At 39.8% G+C, this 20,692-nt stretch overlaps 2 protein-coding genes across 3 annotated transcripts; one reads left to right on the forward strand and one right to left on the reverse strand.

Moving 5' to 3' along the window:
• The first annotated feature begins 4,104 nt into the window (after positions 1 to 4,104).
• Positions 4,105 to 13,795, forward strand: LOC111329421 (F-box/WD repeat-containing protein 2). 2 transcript variants are annotated; one of them, XM_022934127.2, is made up of 7 exons: positions 4,105 to 4,646; positions 4,800 to 4,905; positions 5,881 to 6,075; positions 9,003 to 9,136; positions 10,739 to 10,825; positions 12,192 to 12,358; positions 13,347 to 13,795. In XM_022934127.2, the coding sequence occupies exons 1-7, from the start codon at positions 4,389 to 4,391 to the stop codon at positions 13,627 to 13,629; spliced, it is 1,230 nt and encodes a 409-aa protein (XP_022789862.2). In that variant the 5' UTR covers positions 4,105 to 4,388; the 3' UTR covers positions 13,630 to 13,795. The 2 variants fall into 2 exon arrangements, with proteins under 2 accessions (XP_022789862.2, XP_022789861.2); XM_022934126.2 differs by having other exon boundaries at positions 4,105 to 4,905.
• A 6,102-nt stretch (positions 13,796 to 19,897) lies between these two features.
• On the reverse strand, positions 19,898 to 20,461 carry LOC148739334 (uncharacterized). Its single transcript, XM_088749461.1, has 2 exons — positions 20,239 to 20,461; positions 19,898 to 20,088 (listed from the first exon to the last, which is right to left on the reverse strand). Exons 1-2 carry the CDS (start codon positions 20,459 to 20,461, stop codon positions 19,898 to 19,900), a joined length of 414 nt encoding a protein of 137 aa, XP_088605587.1.
• Positions 20,462 to 20,692: the final 231 nt, after the last annotated feature.

Below are 20,692 nucleotides of genomic sequence, written 5' to 3' on the forward strand. Positions count from 1 at the left end.
CCTTTATACCGCATGTGCGTAGTAGTTCTACATGTTCATTTTGTAGTGACTTGGCTTGGCTTTCGGCCGAATCTCGAATAGGCGTTTTATGTTCAAAAGCTACCAAAGCACGAGCAGCAAGATCCGAGTGTGTCCCTCCAGAGGGCAAACCTCGCTGTTTAAGATAAAACTGCAATTCCCCACATGAAAGTTCCAAAAAATCTTCGAGGTGCGTGGCCATGATCGTGTTGTTGGGATATTGAACTGTCAACGACTTTTGAGCGAGATGGCAATAACATAAAGAGCTCAAAATGTAGCTGTGACTTCTATATTGAACTATAAGTATTCAGATCGAGCAAAAGAGTGTTGTTCGTATCCGCCATTTTGGATTTGCTTGCCCTAATTACCCAGCATGCACTCAAGAGCGTGAACCGGTCTATTTTCGGACAATATTCAGATCTTTGGTAGAGGTTCAAGATAAGTCTATGTCTTAAGCTCTTGAAAATAAATGTGGACTCAAACAACTACTTTTTTCAATTAGTTATTCGTGAAAAGGGCGAGAACTGGCCATAAGCAGTATTCTACAATTGATAGATGAGGGATTTTATGGGCACCGAGTGCAGAGAAATTAATATTTGTCAGAGTTGACAGTTGGTAAAACCATACAGTTGCAGCACGATCCAATCTTGTCTATTGGACGTAGGTTATGCGCTTTTTTTCAAAGTCTGTTACACCACTCGATCAGTCTTGTAATCCTGGTGGACTTTTTTGAAATGACAAGGAGAAGTTGTTGATAATTTTTTAGGGAGGCAATGTGCAGGAAGTACTTAGAGCCCAATGTATAGTTTAAGTCTTCCTTCCAATTGCCATAAACTGTAACTACTAACAGTCAAAAATCAGGACAACAACTATCATTTCAAATGAACAAAGGCTGATCGTTTCTAAAGAAACTGTTTGGGGTTGCGTCGGTGGGGGTAACGAAATAATTTGAATACATCAACAAAGTTGAAATGGTAAATTGGCTACCGTTACGATTAGAATCGTAATCGTAACGGTGGCCAATTTACCATTTCAACTTTGTTGATATATTCAAATTATATCAAATCAAAGGTTACCCTTTCTGACTCCACTGACTCCATGTAGAAGTACTCAGTATAAGGCTTGATATAAATGCATTTACTACCGAACTCTTATCAAATTTTGTCTAATGCAACAAATTAAAGTAAAATAAGCCGGAAAGTTGCTTAAATGTAGATGTTACATGCGTGTTTCGGTTTAGTATAGCGTGTGCGCACAGACATCACGCAAAGTTGGTCTCGCATCACGCAATCTTGGAGGAAGTGTTTGCCTGTTGATTATTCATAACAAATCAGCTTTTGTGACGGTTCGACGCGCATTCTTAACTTTAGTTTGCGGAAAGGCCTTCATCATAAGCGGTTCTGCACGAGCGTTTATTCGAAGGAGTTTTGAACAACGACAGCCGGGTACTACAGGGTCTGATCCTGTTAGACCTCTCTCCTGGTCGGTTCGTTCATGGCCAAAAAACGTTCGGGCCACAGCGGACTATCTTTTCACAAAGTTTTGATAAGACCATGTGGGCATCATGTGATCATGCGATCAACAGAAGCAAAACTCATTTGCTTTTGCTTTCGATTTCAACCCCGGATAAAACGTAAGCACGATATTACTTCAGTCTTTGAAAATAATTCCAAAGAGCAGTTATTGCGTGATACACTTACAGAAACGTTTGACAAGTGAGTTATAATAAATTTATAGTTTATATTAAGTACAGTCGGAGGGTCGTTTTGCTTTAGAGTTCAAGGAATACATGCATCATTGCTCAGGTAATATCTGCGCTCGCAGGAAGAAATTTTGCGAATTCAAAAGAAATTTTTAAATTTCTGGCGTCCATCTTCGACTATGTCTACGCAAGAGGAAGTCTTTCTTACGGAAATCACCAGAAGAGAGTTAGAAGAAAAATAATATAATGTTGACAACAATACTTTTAAGTCAATAAGCAATGATGAACTACCGGACTTAATTCTGGAATTAAACCATGAAGGAGCAGTGCATATCGACTTCAGTTCTATGCGTGCGATCAAAACCTGTTTAGAATTCTCAGAGTTATTGTTCTATGGTCTCTATTTTTATAATTATGTCTAAATTAACAGAAGTCGTGAATGGAAATAGTCAATTCAAGGACTTTTCGTCTTCCCCACGGTTTCCTTGTTTCGATTTACATTCATAACCATTTGATGACTATGCTGCCTTACATTTCCAAGCCTTCAACAATGTCCTTGTCATTCGCGATTTCATGTTATAACATTTTATGGCAATCACGGAGGATGTCACAGATCTAGATTAATGGTAGGTTGGTGATTCTTGTCGTCGATTATGATGTTTCGATTTTTCTGCAGATTTGAACAATTTTCAACTGAATGTCGAAAATGATCCGGGACTTCTCAGGATAAGCTTCACTGCGCTCAGTGATTGGTTAAGCTTCACTGCGCTCAGTGATTGGATAAGCTTCATTGCGCTCAGTGATTGGTTAAAAAAAGCACTCATCCCACTCGAGTTTATATCGTTAGAATTTACCAAAACCTGGAAAGTGTGCACCTCACCCTGGGGGAATTGTGTCGGGGAAAAGAGTATGTTGCTTTCGTGGTAAAAGTTTTAAAAGGTTTTTCTTGCACACGTATTACGATTCTGCTCATGTTATTCTTTGAGTGAAAGCTACCCACCTTTGTAAAGTTTCTCAGATTAGAAATAGCACACAAACTGCAGTTACAAACATGACAGTAAAACGCATGTTGGAAAATAAGATTAGTAAACTTTACTTGACGTTTCGTATGCTTCGGCATACATCTTCAGAAGTGACAGCTAATAATACACGTGGCCAAAGAGAAAGAATTCTCAGATTAGCTTCTGCTCATGCAAGAAACACACGAAACAGTTCTAGTGATTTAATATTACCTCGGGTAAAGTACTCATACGGATGGCGTTAGATTATTTTCAGTGTCATAAGAGTTTGAAACAATTACCTTAGAAAGTTAAGGACTCCTCCTATTTCACTTCATGTGATATTTAGGCGTGACCGTGTATGGTTCTCTACCAACTGAGCCAACAAGCCAATTGGAAGCTGATGATTATGTTGGTTCGTAATAAACCCACGTAGTGACGATTTGTTGAACTGAAGGTGTTGGGAAAAGGTTGAATGGTTTAGGTCGCTACAAGCATCAAAATTTGATAAAACTCAACAAGTACTTTAATCCACATCTGTCCAGCCAAAACTACATACTTGCGAGCACATGCACACGTCTTACAATCCCATGACTCCCGAGAATAGGACAGGCACGTAACGCGTGCTTACAGGCATCATGACATTCCTAAACAGAAGGTCACTTTTATGATTTTTATGCATTCACAGTCATCGATTTATCAATTTGCGGGTTTATTACGAACCGAGTTGATAAAGTAGTGAGTGCTCCGGAATAGCAGAGGCATCATACAGGCCTGACCTTTTTTCTTTTCAAGCCTTGTTTTCACTGCTAAGTAAGTAAGGTTCATTACTGCGAAGACCGCTTTCATATTCATTTCTTAAACCGCAGTTCACATACATGATTTCATAAGTTCGCAGTCATTGATTCATCACTTCACGAGTTTATTGCCAATCAACCCACTTACCAGCTCTTGGCTGGCTGTTTAGCTCAATGTCCTCAATTATTAGAGCATTGCATCGGCAGCGCTGAGGTCATGCGTTCAAATCCCGTGCGAGCCTTAATTTTTAGGCCTTATCTTCCCAACTGCTTATGTAGTGTTGATAACTGCGAAGATCGCTTTCATATCCATTTCTTAAACCGTAGTTTACATATATCATTTTCGTACAATCACAGTCATAGACTCACGTCCACAGGAATCCCAGGGATTGCACGAGAGTCAAATGACGACCTTTATCCTGTGGATTATCCCCTCATTCTGCAGCATATCCCGGATATTGATTTGTTTGAAAGTCACGAAAACTCTCTAACATTTAATTTCACAAGTTCTTCAGATTTTATCAATTTGAAATTACTCGTCAAAGTTTTATAAGCATGAAAGCTGGCGTATCTCACATACTACTCCAGCCCTTTGGGGTGATATAGCGGCTAATAAATTTTGATTCATTAAAAAAAGAATAGGTGAGAAATTTCTTTCTCCATTGTATTCATTGTTTTGTTACTTGCCTTTGATGGGAACTTCTCTCTGAAATCTGTGAAAGAGTTAACATCTCCGAACATAATTTACAATCGAGCGCTTTTGATAAGAGAGATGGTTTCGTTTTTGTATTATGTAAAACCGTGCGAATTGTCCTTTTTCTGTACTAACCAATGACCGAGGAAAGCTGGGTATAGTTTCGAATCAAAACAATCATGACAGAATGTTTTGAGGACAGTGGATTTTCTCTTTGGTTGAAAACCTTTTGCGATACTTTTAGCACTTTGCCAGATGGCCAAAAGAATTCCACAATTGAAGGTATTATAGATTCTTGCGGACCCGAACAGCTACGGTTTCTGTCCACGAAACTCGAAACACTCGTGAAAAGAGATTATCTGAAATGTTTACCTCTGGAGTTGAGTTTTCACGTGTTGAAATGGCTGGACCCTGTGTCCTTGTGCAAATGCTGTCTTGTAAGTAGGAAATGGAATAAAGTAATTTTAAGCTGCGATGATGTTTGGCAAAACGCTTGTAAGCAGCTTGGAATGGAAGTCAAAGAAGATAACTTGGATTTTGAAAGAAACTCTACCACCACGTGGAAACAGGTTTATATCTCACATTTTCAGAATATGAAAACGTTGAAAAATGAAAGTGCAGTGGTAAAGAAACAGCTGTATGGTCACACAGCGAGAGTGTTTGCACTATTTTATCGCGGAAATTATCTTGCAACAGGTGAGGTCATAATTTTCGCGAAAAAATTAAACTGCTAATGATTCATACAGAGCTGATAATGTACGTATTTGTAAATTGGTTATCGTTAAGAGTTTCTTCAGCTGACATTTCAGGCGTTAGCTTTTCACCATTTAATTTGACAAACGGCTAGCACTTGAAATGTCAGCTTTGAAAGCCCTTCACAGTGGCTAATTCACATTGTCATTTCAGCTTATAAAACCAAATAATCTGGCTATACCTCCCATTCACTCCCCTCACCCCCCCCCCCTTCACTGCTGCAGCACTATAGTTTCTGATGCAAATTACCTCCCTATCCCCAGTGAGGTGATAAACAAGTGAGGGTGTCAGGGTAAGAATTTCCCACTTCCCAGACCCTGTTTTCCTGTTTCTCACCCTTTTCTTTTTTTTTTCTGAAACATTACAAATTTCTTATTAAAAAAAAAATTTCACACCCTTTTCTAACCCTTTTTTGAAACATTACAAATTTCCTATTAAAATAAAAATTTCACACCCTTTTCTCACCCTTTTCTTTCTTTTTTTTTTTTTTTCTGAAACATTACAAATTTCCTATTAAAATAAAAATTTCACATTTTTGGACTTGTGTCTTGCTTCCTGCCATGAAAAAATTTTCAGTTTCCTTAACCTGTTATATCCATATCATATCCCATATCCCATATCCCATATCCCATATCCCACATCCCATATCCCATATGCCACATCCCATATCCCATATCTCATATCCCATATCCCATATCCCATATCCCATATCCCATATCCTATAATCCTATATCCCATTTCCTATCTTACATACCCAACACCCTCTGTGCCCTGCCATATCCCCTCTCCAATACTTACTACAATTGGAGCAGAGCTACCTTCAGTCTTCCTATCTTTATATCCTTTGGCAGATATCCATCCTGCCAGATGGGCTATAGAGCTTGAATAAAAAATTGAATTTACTATTTTTCTCTACAGGATCAGATGATCGATCAGTCAGGTTGTGGGACTTAAAGACAGGACAGTGTAAATATGTCTTGAAGGCCCATACATGTGCAGATGTTTGTTTTGATGATGATAAGGTCATCACAGCATCATTTGACAACACTATAGGGATGTGGGACTGGAAAACAGGAGAGAGGTTACAATGCTTCAGAGGACATACTGCTGCAGGTAAAAGGAGAAAACATTTACTGGAAGAAAATACTACAGATTTTATACATTGACTGATTTCGAGGGCTAGAAGGGAGAAACATTTGGCTCCTGGCAAGCATTACAAATGATGGCTAAATATTTTACTCTGTAGCCCTATCTCAGTCATGTATTGTATACTTTCTCACTTGATAATCTATAATATTTTAGCCTTAAACTCCCAAGATATGATTATTAATTCTCCTCTCCAACGACTATTGATTTTTTTGTAAATTAGTGTCAAGAATTTGAAGCTAGATCAAGGCAAAACCTTCTACCTGATAAGTTTGAGTATTCTCATTACCTTTTTGTTGAATAATTAATGTATGGATATAAAAGGAAGAAGTTACATGCTGATCTGACTTCTGGGAGTTAAAGGGTTTTGTTGCATCTTGCTGTATGACCTCTTCCAACCTTGCTCATTCCACAACACAGAACCCTCATACAGTGATTTTTGCATAATTTTTTCGATAAAAGTGTGTGCAGGGTGGTATGTGTCGCATGGTAAATGATTTTATCATATATAATGTGGTGTTTATACAAGGATTTCCACCCCTGATAGAAGGTGTACAACACACTTGAAAAATTATGATAATTTTTCACCAATCAGCTACTGATGCATCAGTCACCTTTTGCACCACTATGTTATGTTGAAGAATGAAAGGCAAAGCCTTAACCTTTCTCTATCCATGGCCATTCGTTGAATTGTTGTGGATTATGGCTACTAAAACACTGAAAAATTGGTCTCACTTACACAAAAATTTGTTATTGCCTAGGGTTGGGTTCCTTTATTCTTTAGTCAGTATATTTAATTGGTGATCGTGTCCTTTATTTTCAGGACCTTAATGATTGATTCAGGGGTGATATTGTGAGGAAGACTTAGATGATAGTCACTTTAGTTAACTCCCAGGAGTGACCAAGACAGAATTTCTCCGTACATTATCAATACTATGTCAAACAAACAAAGGATGAGAATAAAGAAATATATCAATATATCAATTAGGGGATCATCAGTTGATCCAGTGCCAAGTTTCTCCACACTAATGTCATGAGAATTGTATAGCAGACTGTAAGGAGAATTACAAAGGGGATCTAGGTTTGAAGGGTGCAGGTGATTTGATCCTCACAGGTTAACAACAGTTGGATTCATTTGCTGGAACAGAAAGAAATGGCTGATACAGTATATATATGATTTTAGTATAATTTCGGAGCTGAGCAAAGAGTTTCCAGCAATCTGATTGGTTGAGTGGTTCCTTATATGACACTATATAAACCGCTCCGCGCGGTTTATATAAAATGTTAAGCTAAAATGTTAATAAATGTTACTAAAATGTTATAATTTTAGAAATTCCTCTCTTGTTCAGCTCTGAAATTATACTAAAACAATTATTCGCCTCAGGATCGGTGAATATTGTCGAATAATCCCCTCGACTTCGTCTCGGGGATTATTCGACGATATTCACCCCGCCTTCGGCGAATAATTGTCAAATGTCAGACCTCTCTATGTATTCTTATAATAGTTAATTAGCTCTTTAATCCAAGATCTGATAATTGAATTCTCACCTCTAGCTGCTACCCATTTCCTTGGAAATTAATGCAAGAATTTGCTGTTAGATCTAGGTAACAACTTCTACATGTTAGGTCAGAGTATTCTCATTACCTGTTTGCTGGATCATATATGGATATTGTAGGGAGAAGTTACAGGTTAATCACTTCTGGGAGTTAAAAGGTTAAATGTTCAGGTTTCAAAAGGGACTTAACAGGGATTGAAGCTTACCAACCCCTGGGATATTAGTTTGGTGGTGCCACAAACCCAGGAATGATTAAGCCACTTTTTGTAATTTAGTGGGACTGTTGATCCACAAAGGAATTGGATTTCAAATAGTTTGTTTGTACCCAGTAACCTCTGGGATATTAGTTTAGTAGTACCACAAACCTGGAAATTATTAAGTAAAGCCACTTTTTTGTACTTTAGTGGGACTGTTGATCCATAAAGGAATTGGACTTCAATTAGTTTGTACACAGTAATTATCTAAAAAAAAAATCACATTTCATCCTGTGCTGGTATTTATCCTAATGGGTTCACTGTTTCACTCCTGTGATCTTGTTAGCAATTCTCCTTACTGTCTGCCATACAATTCTTTGTTTACAAGTTTGGAGAATTTGGTATTGGATCATCAACCAATAATCCCCTAATTGATATATATTTTCTTTATTCTCGTCTTTTGTCTGCTTGATATTGTGTTGATATTGTATGGAGAAAATTTGCCTTGCATGGTCACTCATGGTAGTTAAAGGCTCAACTGCATTTGAGATCACTGCAGAAAAAATTTCTGTTTTCAGGCTCAGAGAAATTGCTTGTGAACAGGAAACTGTTTCAGGGCTTGTTGTCTTATCCCCTCAATCTCTAATAGTGACCAGCATCTAATTTCTCCTTACAATATCACCCCTGAATCACATTTTAGGTCACGAGAATAAAAGAAATGATCACCAACTACAGAAGCTCTTGATTGTTAAACAAATTCTGCTTGTCAGCACCTTAGGAAATGTATAGAGAACAGTATGGAGATTATACATACTGATGTTAGGGTGAAAAGGTTTGACTTAGACTAGGGTATACACACATTCCACCACTACTTGTAAGCTAGTGCTCAACACTAACAGTAGCCAACTAGCCACAGACTAATAGAAACTCAGTGATGGCTAGTGCTTTTCAATTTCCACTTACCAGGCAGGCTGGAATTGTTTGAACATTAACATCTAAGTTGTCACTAGCCACTTGGCTAGTAATTAAGTTGAAAAGTGTGTTGAGCCCTTAGAGCTGCAGGCCCCCTTCCCTTTTTCCAGTATGGATTTACTAGGAAAATTTTAATTTGATAAATATGAATATCTGTTTTTACCACTCACAGTGTTCTCAGTTGATTACAGTGATGAGCTGGACACTGTTGTGAGTGGTTCAGCTGACTGTACCCTTCGAATTTGGAAAATGTCATCTGGACAATGCCTGCAGACCAGATATGGTCACTCAGACTGGGTGATCAAGGTATCTACAAAATTTCAGTCTTTGTTTAAATGACTATAGGTAATTTTGGTTTTATCAACTGAGTTGATAACGTAAATCAGCCACTGTGATCATAAAGAGTTTCAAGGTTGACATTTTGAGCCTTAGCCCGTCGTCATTCATCCCAACAAAGGGCTATCCCTCATAACGTTAGCCTTGAAACTCTTTACAATGGCCAGTTTACATTATCTAATATCATAGGTGACAAATTACTCCTTAATTTTGGCGCGAAATTTCAGCGTTAATTTTTGATTTCACATGTGAAATTACAAAGTTGCCATGGTAACATCTCTTGTCTCTCGATCAGAGCCAAGGTGGCGTCGAGATTTAAGACGGTGACCCTTGAAGAAGTTACGAAATTAAAAGAAGCCGCCGAAAATTTAAATACGCGAAAGAGCACAATTAACTGGGTGCGAGCTTTTGAGAAGTGGTGTGACAAAAATAGCCTTGAGAAAAACCTGGAGATGATTCTTCCCGAGCAGTTGGATAAAGTACTCTAAAATTCTGATAATTTCCCTTGCCTTTTCAGAATTTTGAAAAAACGCAAGTGAAATTTTTTCCTAATTTCACTCGTCGCCATTTGATTGGGCCATTCCATTTAATATCCGCACCCCCCCCCCATTGAAGGCCTGGGATTTCTTAGGGGGGAGGGGGGTCAATGCTATATTTTTTCCAAGGGGGGTTGAACCATATTTCTGAGAGGGGTCGCCATAAAGTACCCTTGACAGAAATTCTCACGAGTAGTTTCTGAAGGGGGTTGAATTGGTTTGCTTAATAGTTACATAAAATTCTGAAGGGGGTAATTTCAGGCAATTCTGAAGGGGGTTAAAAAACTTCTTTTCTGGAGGGGTGTTACAGGAAAGCCTTCAATAGGGGGGCGTGCGGATTTTAAATGGAATGGCCCATTACACATACAAATCATGAACGTCAAAGGGATCTTTGAAATAATGAACACTGCTTGAGCAGTAGTGAAAATAGGGCCTGGTCATGACCAGCTCCCGGTTTTATGCTTCGAGATGGGATCAGGTTCAAGCTCTGGGTTGTTCATTGTGTAGTGTAGTTGTGAGCAAGACTACCTCCACAGTACCTTTCTCCTTCCAGTAGCATAGATAGGTACTGGCAAACTGTAATTGAACCTTGAGGAGGGTGGGGTTGCATCTTACCCAGTGAGAGGTAGGAAGTCGCTTTATGTATAGGAAAGGTAAGATCTGTCATTAATATTGGCTTGATTTTTGCCGCTCTCTCGAGTCCGGTCTTTTCGTTCCTCTCAAGAAAAGACTCTTCGGAGAGGAAGGTGGGCTCCAGTTCCTAAACAGCAGCTGCTAAGCGAGCCTAGCAGTAATAATTCACCGGCCAAAGGCTTTGCAAGACTCGACTCATGCATGGAAATAGGACTTAAAGATTTCTCTCTTTCCTTCTATTGATCTGCAAGACTGCAACCACTGACTTTAACGTGGCAAAGTGGCTTAAAAATGGCGAATTTACAATCAGCAATATCCCTTAAAAATTTCCTTTCTTCCTTCTTTTGATTGGCGACCTCAGAACATCTGTAGATAACTATGTGGCTTATGTTTTTACACAAAGGTGATCCTCGTTAGAAGTGAAGTAGATTCGCCCACTCACAGAAAAAATCAATATGTAGTGTTCAGTATGGACAAACGAAACATCAAGGTATGTTGTAGTTTTATAGCCATTGTGACTATCACAATTATGGTGCTTTATCCTAGAATGATTTCTAAGCTACCATTTCATAAGTTTAATTTTCTCCGTGTTTGAATTGGGAACGCATAATCCAGCTGATGAAATTGGCGCTTCTAGAGAGCCCTCCGAACTTCCCACTGAAGTGCTTCAGTTCATACCCCAACTTACACACTGATGAACGCAGGAACAAATTTGAGTATATCATAGCGGACGCTGATCTCCCTTGAGCGAGAACGCTTATCCGGTTTATCTCAAGCTAACAATGAAAATTTGCTTCTTTTAACGAGGTGTCCGTGGAAGAGTTGAGTTTTTCCATTAAAAAAAGGAAAATAAAGACTGAAAAAATCGAAGTAATCAATTTTTATTTGGAAGCTTCATAAAAGTCCTATATCCGAAGAAGGGTTTTCAAGAATGATTCCAAAGTTGATGTTAATATGGGTCGTTTACGGTACAGTTGCTGTAGATGGACTCCAGTAAACTTACAGTTTCCCCCTGAGTGTTCATTATATACTCAGCTGTGCTGGCTACAATTTCTTCGGTAGTTTTTCTTTCTTTCTTTTTTTTTCATTTTCATTTGCTGTTGCAAAGGTTATAAACATGATCTGGAGGATTAGCTTTCAGTGCATTTTGCAGAAAAATGTAACCGTAGTGGTCATGATATGGACGTGCAACCGTGCGTGTATGGAGATATGGACCACGATGGGTCATTATAGTTCACCACTAAATTTTGTCCGATTCTTATTGTTTTAAATTGATCACGTGACGCGATAGTGTTCATCCGTGGAGAGACACTATCAGCCCATAGTGCCCGTCCGCGGAAAATACCCGGATGGATAGTACTCATCCGTGAAAATGTTATAATGGTTTGACGGCCGCGAAGTTAGGCAAATCGGAAAGACAGTGACTTTTCAATTCTGACAGGTATAACGTATTATTTAGCCAATGTACGGTTGAGAATTATTGACATTTGTGACAGGCTGTACGCATGAATGAATATTTGATTGAGCTGCATTTAGTGGGTTTTGACTGTTTTTCAACTGGCGCGCGGAAGAAAATTTAGTGGTGAACAATAAAGACAATAGAGTACTTATGTCTCGGAACTATCGGTCTGACAGTTCCCTCTTGGAAATTTGATGTTCTTAAAACTAGCATATTTTCCTTCGAAGCTTCGCTTCGAGGGCAAATATTTGTTTTAAGAACATCAACTTTCCGCGGGGCAACTATCATCCGATAGTACCTCGACAGAAGCACTCTATTGTTTACATAAGACTCCGATAGAACAAGTGCTTTATGTTCTCATTTGGGATGTGGTATTCCTTGTGTTCGTTCTGTTAAGATCTGGTCTCTCGATCGTAACTGCAATAAATGCTTGGCAACATTAAGCCCTGGCACGGATTCCAGCTTCAACTTACAGCCTCGTCTTCAGTGTGATGGAGAAAAAATTGTGTGTGCTTCCGAGAAAGCGATTCTTCTTTGGGATTTTAAAACTTTGCAAATGATGAGGTAAGTCAGTGAATTGAAGTGTTGGAAAGTTTCTACTCTGTCCGGTTCCAAACGAGATGCAGACTGCAAAACGCGTGATGGGCCAAATGCCGCCAAATGCCCCTTTCTCTTGTAATTTTGATTCGGTTAAACTTGTAGAAAATTGTTTTATCGTGGCTCTTTTCTAGGTGTAAACCTCTCGCATCTTCCCCGTTAAAACATGCTTTGTGCACATCCTTCTTGTCGCGATCTCGGTGGCGTTGCAATAAATTTTCAAAGCGTTGCATAAAAACATAAATAGTGTTACTCGAAACAACTTTTCGTGAATAAGGGGCTGTTACCTACACTGCTGTTCCACGGATGGTGCGTGTTGCACGCGTGTATTGCGTGGAAATCACGCGCGCAACTGAAGCGGTGTTGTGGTTACAAGCCCTCTGAATTTTCGCCTTGTATTTGAAATATCTGTGTGGTTTTTTTGTTGTTTCCTTTGGTGCTTTCCTTCACATAACGGTATGATACGATTATGTGACTATATATGCATGATATAGGAACGCTAGAGACACTGTTATTTGTTTTTGTACTGAATAGAATAGATTCCGCGCTCCGATGCCCTACCACTGAGCCACAGAGACTCTATGGTGGTCAAGGCACGTCACGAAGTTCTCTATTTCTTTGGGAGCATTGGAGCGCTGCATCTGAAGGTCTAAGGTTCGATTCCTCATGGGCTCTTAGACGTTTTTCTTTGTCCCAAGCCCATAGCGAGACGAAAAACATCTTTCTTTACTGTTATTGTTGTGGTTGCGTTAAATAAATTGCGAAACGCATTGTAGTACTAACAGGAATTTCCGTGGCAATACTAACCCAACAGTTCACAGTTCAATGAGTAAAGTCAAGATGACCGACCATGTATCTAAGGACTCTCAGTGGTCAAAAATCCGTTTCTCCAAACCTTCTTTTTCCTAAGGCTAAGTAAAAAAACTGCTCCATTTTCTTTTATTTCAACTTGCAGAATCTTCACAACATTGCCTGCTAATTGGCTCGTTGCCTATGGGCACGTTTATAGTCTTGTTATGGACATGAACTTCCTTTATATAGTTTGCACTAAAAGCGAAGAAATCGTGGCGGAATATCCCTTACCTGCCTTCCGAAGATCCTTACGCGGGTCGAATTTTACGCCGGGTGAAATTTTTTGGCTAGACGGACTGGTCACCAGACCTCAGGGAGGCCTCCTGTTCGCTTCAAGCATGCCTGACTACAGTGTCTCACTGCTCATGCTCAGAGATGGCACTTGACAAAGTTTTCAACCAATCTCAGACTTGCGCCAGTCTTCTTCTAAGACCACCAGTCACTTGTCTTCTAGTCTCCACTCTCGCTTCTGATAAAATCCCCTGGTGGTGAAAATGAATTAACGCATTGAATAAAGCTTCAAATAAATGTCTATGAATTATCTTGAATCTAGACACGACTGTCGTTGCACATTTGAAGGATCAGTGGCTTCATTTGAGGGGCAGGGAGAAAGGGGGGAGAAATGGTAATGGTGATTGTGGGGTATTATAGTGGCCTGGAGGGAGGTTTTGAGGGAGGTCTAGAGGAAGGCCCCCAAGGAGGTCCAGAGAAAACTTTGTCGGGGTAATTTTAAAAATTTTCAGAGACATTCCTATACCGTTTGGTGCATTTGGAACCCCTTTTCGACAAGTTTCTTTGTCACCTTCAGGAAATCTTCCATCCGTTTTTTTTAATCGTCGCATAAAATTACTTGCACCTTTTTGCCCAAAAGGGGTCGGGAAGTGAAGGGGGGGGGGGGGGGAAGGGGGGAGGATGTTAATGTGTGACTCGGTGTGATATTGTAAGGAGAAATTAGATGCTTGTCTCCAGGGGTCAAAGGGTTAACATCGCTCTCTTCGCTTTTGTTACTTTGACAATTTATTATTCGTCTCAATTTTTTCAAATGTCACTAATTTCATTCTGGTGAGGTTTTTTTCTGTTTCGTTTGGCTCGGACGGCACACAAACCTATTGCTTTGGCTGTGTCTATTTCATCATCTTCCATCATGAATGAAACTTGGCTTAATGATCAACTGCCATCTGATGAGTTTGCGATCCCCGGTTTCAATTTGTTCAGGCGCGATCGCTCCTCGGGCCGTAAAGGTGGTGGCGTTGCAATCTATATCTCCGACAAAATACCGGCTGTGCGAAGATGCGATTTGGAAGATATAGCATTGGAGAACCTTTGGCTGGAGTTGATGTTTCCAAATTCAAAAGGAATTCTTTTGGGAACCTGCTATCGCCCGCCGGATGACTCTCAGTTTTTGGAAATTTGCAATCCGGGCTTGAAAAGAGTGTCGGGAGAGGATAAGAAACGCTGATGACTGGTGATTTTAATTACGACTTTAAAGCACCGACGCAAGGAGCAGATTTGAAGGCCCTAAAAGGCATTTTTCGCCTTCATAATTTCTTACAACTGAGTGACTGTACAACAAGGATAACTAAACTTAGTGCTACACTCATCGACTTGATTGTAACAAGTAATGCGCGCAATATTGTCAAGCAGGCAGTGGTTCCTCTTAGTTTAAGTGACCATGACCTTGTTTTGTGCGTTAGAAAAATAAATGCTTTGAAATATGTACCCAAAATAATCGAATGCCGCGACTACAGAAATACTCGCCTGGGGAGTTTTGTGAGAGCTTGAGCCAAATCAACTGGGACCCTGTCAAACACGCCTTCGGCTTAAACAATGCCTTGGATCTCTTTAATGACATTTTTAAAGAGCAGTGTGATCTACACATCCCTTTAATAAAAAAAGAAAGTCAAGGGTGTTAACTACCCTTGGTTAACGCATGAACTTAAGAAATCAATGCAACAAAGAGATTGTCTTCTAAACAAGGCGCGACGGACAAATAGAGAGGTAGATTGGAGTCCCTTCAGAAGATCAAGAAACGCAGTGAACAACAAAGTGCGCTTCGCTAAAGCCAATTACAATCGGAACTTTATTCAAGAAAACATTGATGACTCAAAATCTTTCTGGAGAGCTGCGAAGAGAGTAACTCCTAACGACAAGAAATTAAAACAATCTATGCCTCCAATCAAAGTCGATGGTGATCTCAAAATAAAGGCTGATAGTTTCGAAAGAAACTGGGGCTGCGTCGGTGGGGATAACGAAATAATTTGGATATATCATCAAAGTTGAAATGGTAAATTGGCCATCGTAACGATTACAAAAGCTGACGTTTCGAGCGTTAGCCCTTCGTCGGAGCGAATAGAGGAATTGTGGGTTGTGCGTGCTTTTAAAGGTGGAAAATGGAGCTCATCTTTCAAACCGGCAGTCTAAATCCCACAGGGATCAACGAACGCATTTCATTCCACTAATTTATTCTTGTTTTTCTCGTTGCCATGTTCCTCCCAATAACGTAGCTTCGTTCTCTGCTTTTAAAACCACGCACAACCCACAATTCCTCTATTCGCTCCGACGAAGGGCTAACGCTCGAAACGTCAGCTTTTGTAATTGTTACGGTGGCCAATTTACCATTTCAACTTTGTTGATATATCCAAATGATCTCAAGATAGACAAGAATGCCATAGCTGAAAGTTTTAATCACTTCTTCAAATCATACGTATGATGCACGATCCTTCGCAGTAGATAGCGCTATTTATGCAATAGCGAAAATCAGACCTGAAAAAAATCAGGCCTGTACGGGATTCGAACCACTGACCTCTGCGATACTAGTGCAGCGCTCTACCAATTGAGCTAACAAGTCATCTGGGAGCAGGCCGTTAAGTTGATTCGTAATAAACCCGTGATAATAAATCAGATACAGTGAATATATGAAGTTCATATATTTTGAACTGCGGTATTAAATACGTATGATGCACGATCCTTCGCAGTAGATAGCGCTATTTATGCAATAGCGAAAATCAGACCTGGAAAAAATCAGGCCTGTACGGAATTCGAACCACTGACCTCTCCCAGATGGCTTGTTAGCTCAATTGGTAGAGCGCTGCATTAATATCGCAGAGGTCAGTGGTTCGAATTCCGTACAGGCCTAATTTTTTTCAGGTCTGATTTTCGCTATTGCATAAATAGCGCTATCTACTGCGAAGGATCGTGCATCATACGTATTTCATACCGTAGTTCAAAATATATGAACTTCATATCTTCATTGTATTCTTCAACTCAATTGTCAAGACCATCAATGACAAATTATCTCAAAGATCGTCCAAGATATCTTGCCAACGAAAGCTGTCACCTTTGCAGAATACTGAAGCTACTTTTACAAACGAAAACTTCGAGCTAAGTTTAGTAAGACCAAATGCTGTTTACAATTTGTTGAGGAAGCTGAAAGTGAACAAAGCTACTGGATTGGATAACATTCCTGCACGTTTGCTTAAGGACGGAGCCCCGGTTATTTTGGAATGTCTGACTCACATAATTAACCTTTCCTTTTCATCTGGAGTGGTGCTACTGAAACGACTGGAAGACTTCAAGAGTTGTTCCGTTATTCAAGTCCGGTAACAGAGAAGAAATGGATAACTATCGTCCCATTTCTATTCTCCCAGTAATTTCCAAAATCGCCGAGAAAGTCGTATATCATCAATTGTTTAGTTATTCAAACGCAAACAATCTCTTGTCGTCCTGTCAATCTGGCTTCCGGAAGAATTTCTCCACTGAAACAGCTGTCACCTTTTTTTGTGGATGAAATCCATAGAAATGTGGATAATGGTCTTCTCACGGGGGCGGTCTTCATTGACCTGAAGAAGGCCTTCGATACGCTAGACCACCATATCCTTCTAAACAAGCTACAGAGATATGGCATATGTAACAGGACTCTTCTTTGGGGCCCCTGCTCTTTATATTGTACATAAACGACATGCCCTCCTGCATCTGCTTCTTGCAAGTTCTGCTTTCCGCAGACGATACAGTGTTGTTTTTTACCGCTAAAACTGCTATTGAGTTAGAAGCAAGCCTAAACAATGATATCAACTGTATTTCTTCGTGGATGCAAGAAAATAAGCTTTTTTTTGAAGAACTATCGTCCCATCCCATCCCTTGTTACCGTAAATAAGACATTTGAGCATATGCTCAGTAAGCAAATCACCGGGCACTCTGATCCAACTCTTTATTAGAGAATGACAGCGTATAGAAGACATCATAGCTGTCAGACCACTCTACTTAGACTCGTGGAAGACTGGAAATCAGCTGTTGACAGAAAGGAACTGGTGTACATACTGTCTACTGACTTGAGTAAAGCCTTTGACTCTCTTAGCCATTCTCAAATCGTAAAGACACTCGAGGCCTATGGCATTGGACGAAATCCTCTCGACCTTCTCAGATCATACTTTAACAATAGGCTCAATAGAGTGAAAACAAAAGAGTGACAAGTGACTGGAAAAGGATGGTGCTTGGCTGCCCGCAAGGCTCGTCCTTTGGCCCCCTTCTGTGGAATTTGTTCCAAAATGATGTCATTCCATATAAATAATGCTAATTGGAGCATGTATGCCGACGACCATCAGATGTATGTCATGGGGAAGAAGCATGACGTTGTCGCGCAAAGTATCAAGATACATGGAGAGAAAGCTCTATCCTGGTACAAGAACAACTATCTCTCAACCAAACCAGAAAAGTTCCAGCTATTAACGATCAACCCGAGAAATGTTGACAAAGACAACGATAATAAAATTTTTTTTGTTGGCGGTCATATTATTGAGAGAATGGGGGAAATATGGCTATTAGGAGTTCAAATCGATGAAAAATTGAGTTTTACTAGTCATATCAGCGATCTATGCTCTAAGGCCGGTCAAAAAGTAGGGGTCCTAGTGCGGCTACGCAATTTGATACCCTGTAATGCTAAACTATCACTTTACAGGTCTTCAATTCTGCCCCATCTAACCTACTGTCATGTAGTATGGCACTTTTGTAATGGATCAGAGAAAGCTTGAGCGGATTCAGCAGCGAGCACTTAGGGCGGTGTACAAAGCTAGATCAGCGTCCTATCAAGAATGCTAAGTCGCGCCAAACTACCGACGTTGTACAATCGGCGCCTACAAGACATTGCCACTTTGATGTTTAAAGTTAAGCACAGTCTTGTGCCCGAGAATATTTCTGACTTATTTAATATAAAGAATACTCAGTATAATTTACGGAACAGTGACTTCGAACTGCCAAGATTCGAAACTGTAAGATTTGGTAGGAATTCTATTAAATATATGGGACCTCTCATCTGGTCGAAGTTACCAAGACACCTAAGAACGATAGAAACTCTAAATTCGTTCAAGAAGAACGTAAGAAAAGTCGACCTTTCAACTCTCGTTGCAATTTAAAACTTAACTAAATAACTTTATAATCTTTTTAATTATCTACTATATATAACTATTATCTACATAATTTGGATATATCAACAAAGTTGAAATGGTAAAACGTAGCTCCATTTTCTGCCTTTAAAAGCACACACAACCCACAATTCCTCTATTCACTCCGACGAAGGGCTAACGCTCGAAACGTCAGCTTTTGTAATCGTTACGGTGGCCAATTTACCATTTCAACTTTGCTGATATATCCAAATTATTTCGTTACTCCCACCGACGCAGCGCCAAACAGTTTCTTTCGAAACTATCAGCCTTTATTATCTACATATGTAAAATTTATTTGACTTTTAAACGATTTAGTGTCCCCTATTAGCTTATAGCTAAAAACATAGACCATAGTTAGTAGAGGGGACTGGTTAGGAAACGCGGTAAGCTTCAAAGGGCCGGCCTATTGTCTGTCCCCTGAGCTTCGATTGAACGTCACGTGACCAATGACCCTGCACAGAACCAAAACAACATGGCGGACATGAACGACTTATTTTTCTTCGGTGACGAATTTAATGCCATATTGGAACTTTGGAAAACGAGGAAGAATTACAAGAGCACTTTGTCGAAGCAGCTGACTCTCTAAGTCTTTGAGAAGCCTTTAAAACGTTATTTTCGCCCAAAAATTTTGTAGTTATTGATGCCCTTAGCAACGGCATCGGTCGTAGTACAACATTTTTTTACTGAAAGTCTTTCGATTTTGAGGTTCAATACGAAGAGGGAATTTTTTGCGAGTTGTGCCAAAAGAAATGCAAGACTAAGGCTGGATTAAAAAGACATAAGACAGTAAAGCATAAGGAGGAACAAGCGCGGGGAAATTAACCGACCCAAGAAGCCAAATTCACTGCTGAAGACTTCGAAGCGTTATCAATGAAAGCACGAGATAAAATAATTGAAAGAAAAATCTACCCTCAAAGCGTAAGAGAAGAGCTACGAAGATAAACGATTGCCTGGGATCAAGATATATATGGACTCCTCAGAAATAGAATCCATGTATATGCGTTTGGTTAAAACTGGAAATGCAGAACAATTCTACTCGAAGTACTATTCAAGAATAGGCCTCAATTCAACAAAGATTTTTGTGGGGTTGTCAAGTAATGCGGCAATATTGCTTAGTACCAAAGTGGCTGAGTGTTTGATAGCTCACAGCAAACAGAAAGGTGAATCACCAAATCCCAATACCCCCACTAAATTGTGTGATAGAGAAATGGCAGGGTTACAATATATTGGAGGATACCAAGTCTTTGAAGCTTTTATAATACTTGGCATTTTGTTTAGGAGCGACATCTTTGACTACCGATCTTGCAGCTCGTGTCTTCACTGGTTCAGTTTGATGCGACTTCTTAGGCATATTTAAAGTAGGTATAGCGCCAAATCTAGGCTTAGTCTTGAGCATCTCGGTTTCAACTGAAAAATACAAAAACATAAGTTATCGTTAAAGAGAAATGCTGTATATAAAGAGTTAGAGACGCACACTTTATCAACAAACAGTCGCGAGCCTTCGCTTAGCCTACTAAGCTAAGTCCCACTACTGAACCATACAGTGTGTTTACTTACATTTCTCTATGTCTTCGGGCTTAAAGTGCTTCTCACAGGTAAACACCCTGTCTTTTTCTATCAGTTGGCGGAAGTTAGCATCAACAACTCTAGTTTTAGTGAGCTCGTTGAGCCAGTCTTCTCGCCACTTCTTGTACTCTGCGTTTCGCGGCGCCGGTAGCTTCCAGATTCCAATTCCTTTACTTCTCCTACAGCTAAATACTGAACAATTTTCACCTGGCATTATGTACACTGACTTGATTAATGCTTTTAGCTATATTTTGAAGGTACGATGTCGCTCGATCACGGAGAAAATCCAAAAAATTAAACGCTACGTGACTGTCGAAACAAGCCTACGGCGCCATTTTGGATTTATGTGTGCAGGGTCATTGTCACGTGATCTCGATAAAATCGAACAATAACCTATCCGACTGAAGTTTGCCGCGTTTCCTAACCAGTCCCCTCTACTAACTAT

The sequence above is a fragment of the Stylophora pistillata genome, chromosome 2, assembly GCF_964205215.1.
Source record: "Stylophora pistillata chromosome 2, jaStyPist1.2, whole genome shotgun sequence".
NCBI lineage: Eukaryota > Metazoa > Cnidaria > Anthozoa > Scleractinia > Pocilloporidae > Stylophora > Stylophora pistillata.

Bases quoted from the DNA above. Each gene is read 5' to 3' on its own strand.
- LOC111329421 (XM_022934126.2), top strand. From the start codon at position 4,389: ATGACAGAATGTTTTGAGGACAGTGGATTTTCTCTTTGGTTGAAAACC. The intron at 10,826-12,191 runs GTATGTTGTAGT...CGTTCTGTTAAG, and splicing joins TGGACAAACGAAACATCAAG to ATCTGGTCTCTCGATCGTAA. The intron at 12,359-13,346 runs GTAAGTCAGTGA...TTCAACTTGCAG, and splicing joins AAAACTTTGCAAATGATGAG to AATCTTCACAACATTGCCTG.
- LOC148739334 (XM_088749461.1), bottom strand. From the start codon at position 20,461: ATGCCAGGTGAAAATTGTTCAGTATTTAGCTGTAGGAGAAGTAAAGGA. The intron at 20,089-20,238 runs GTAAGTAAACAC...TGTATTTTTCAG, and splicing joins GCCCGAAGACATAGAGAAAT to TTGAAACCGAGATGCTCAAG.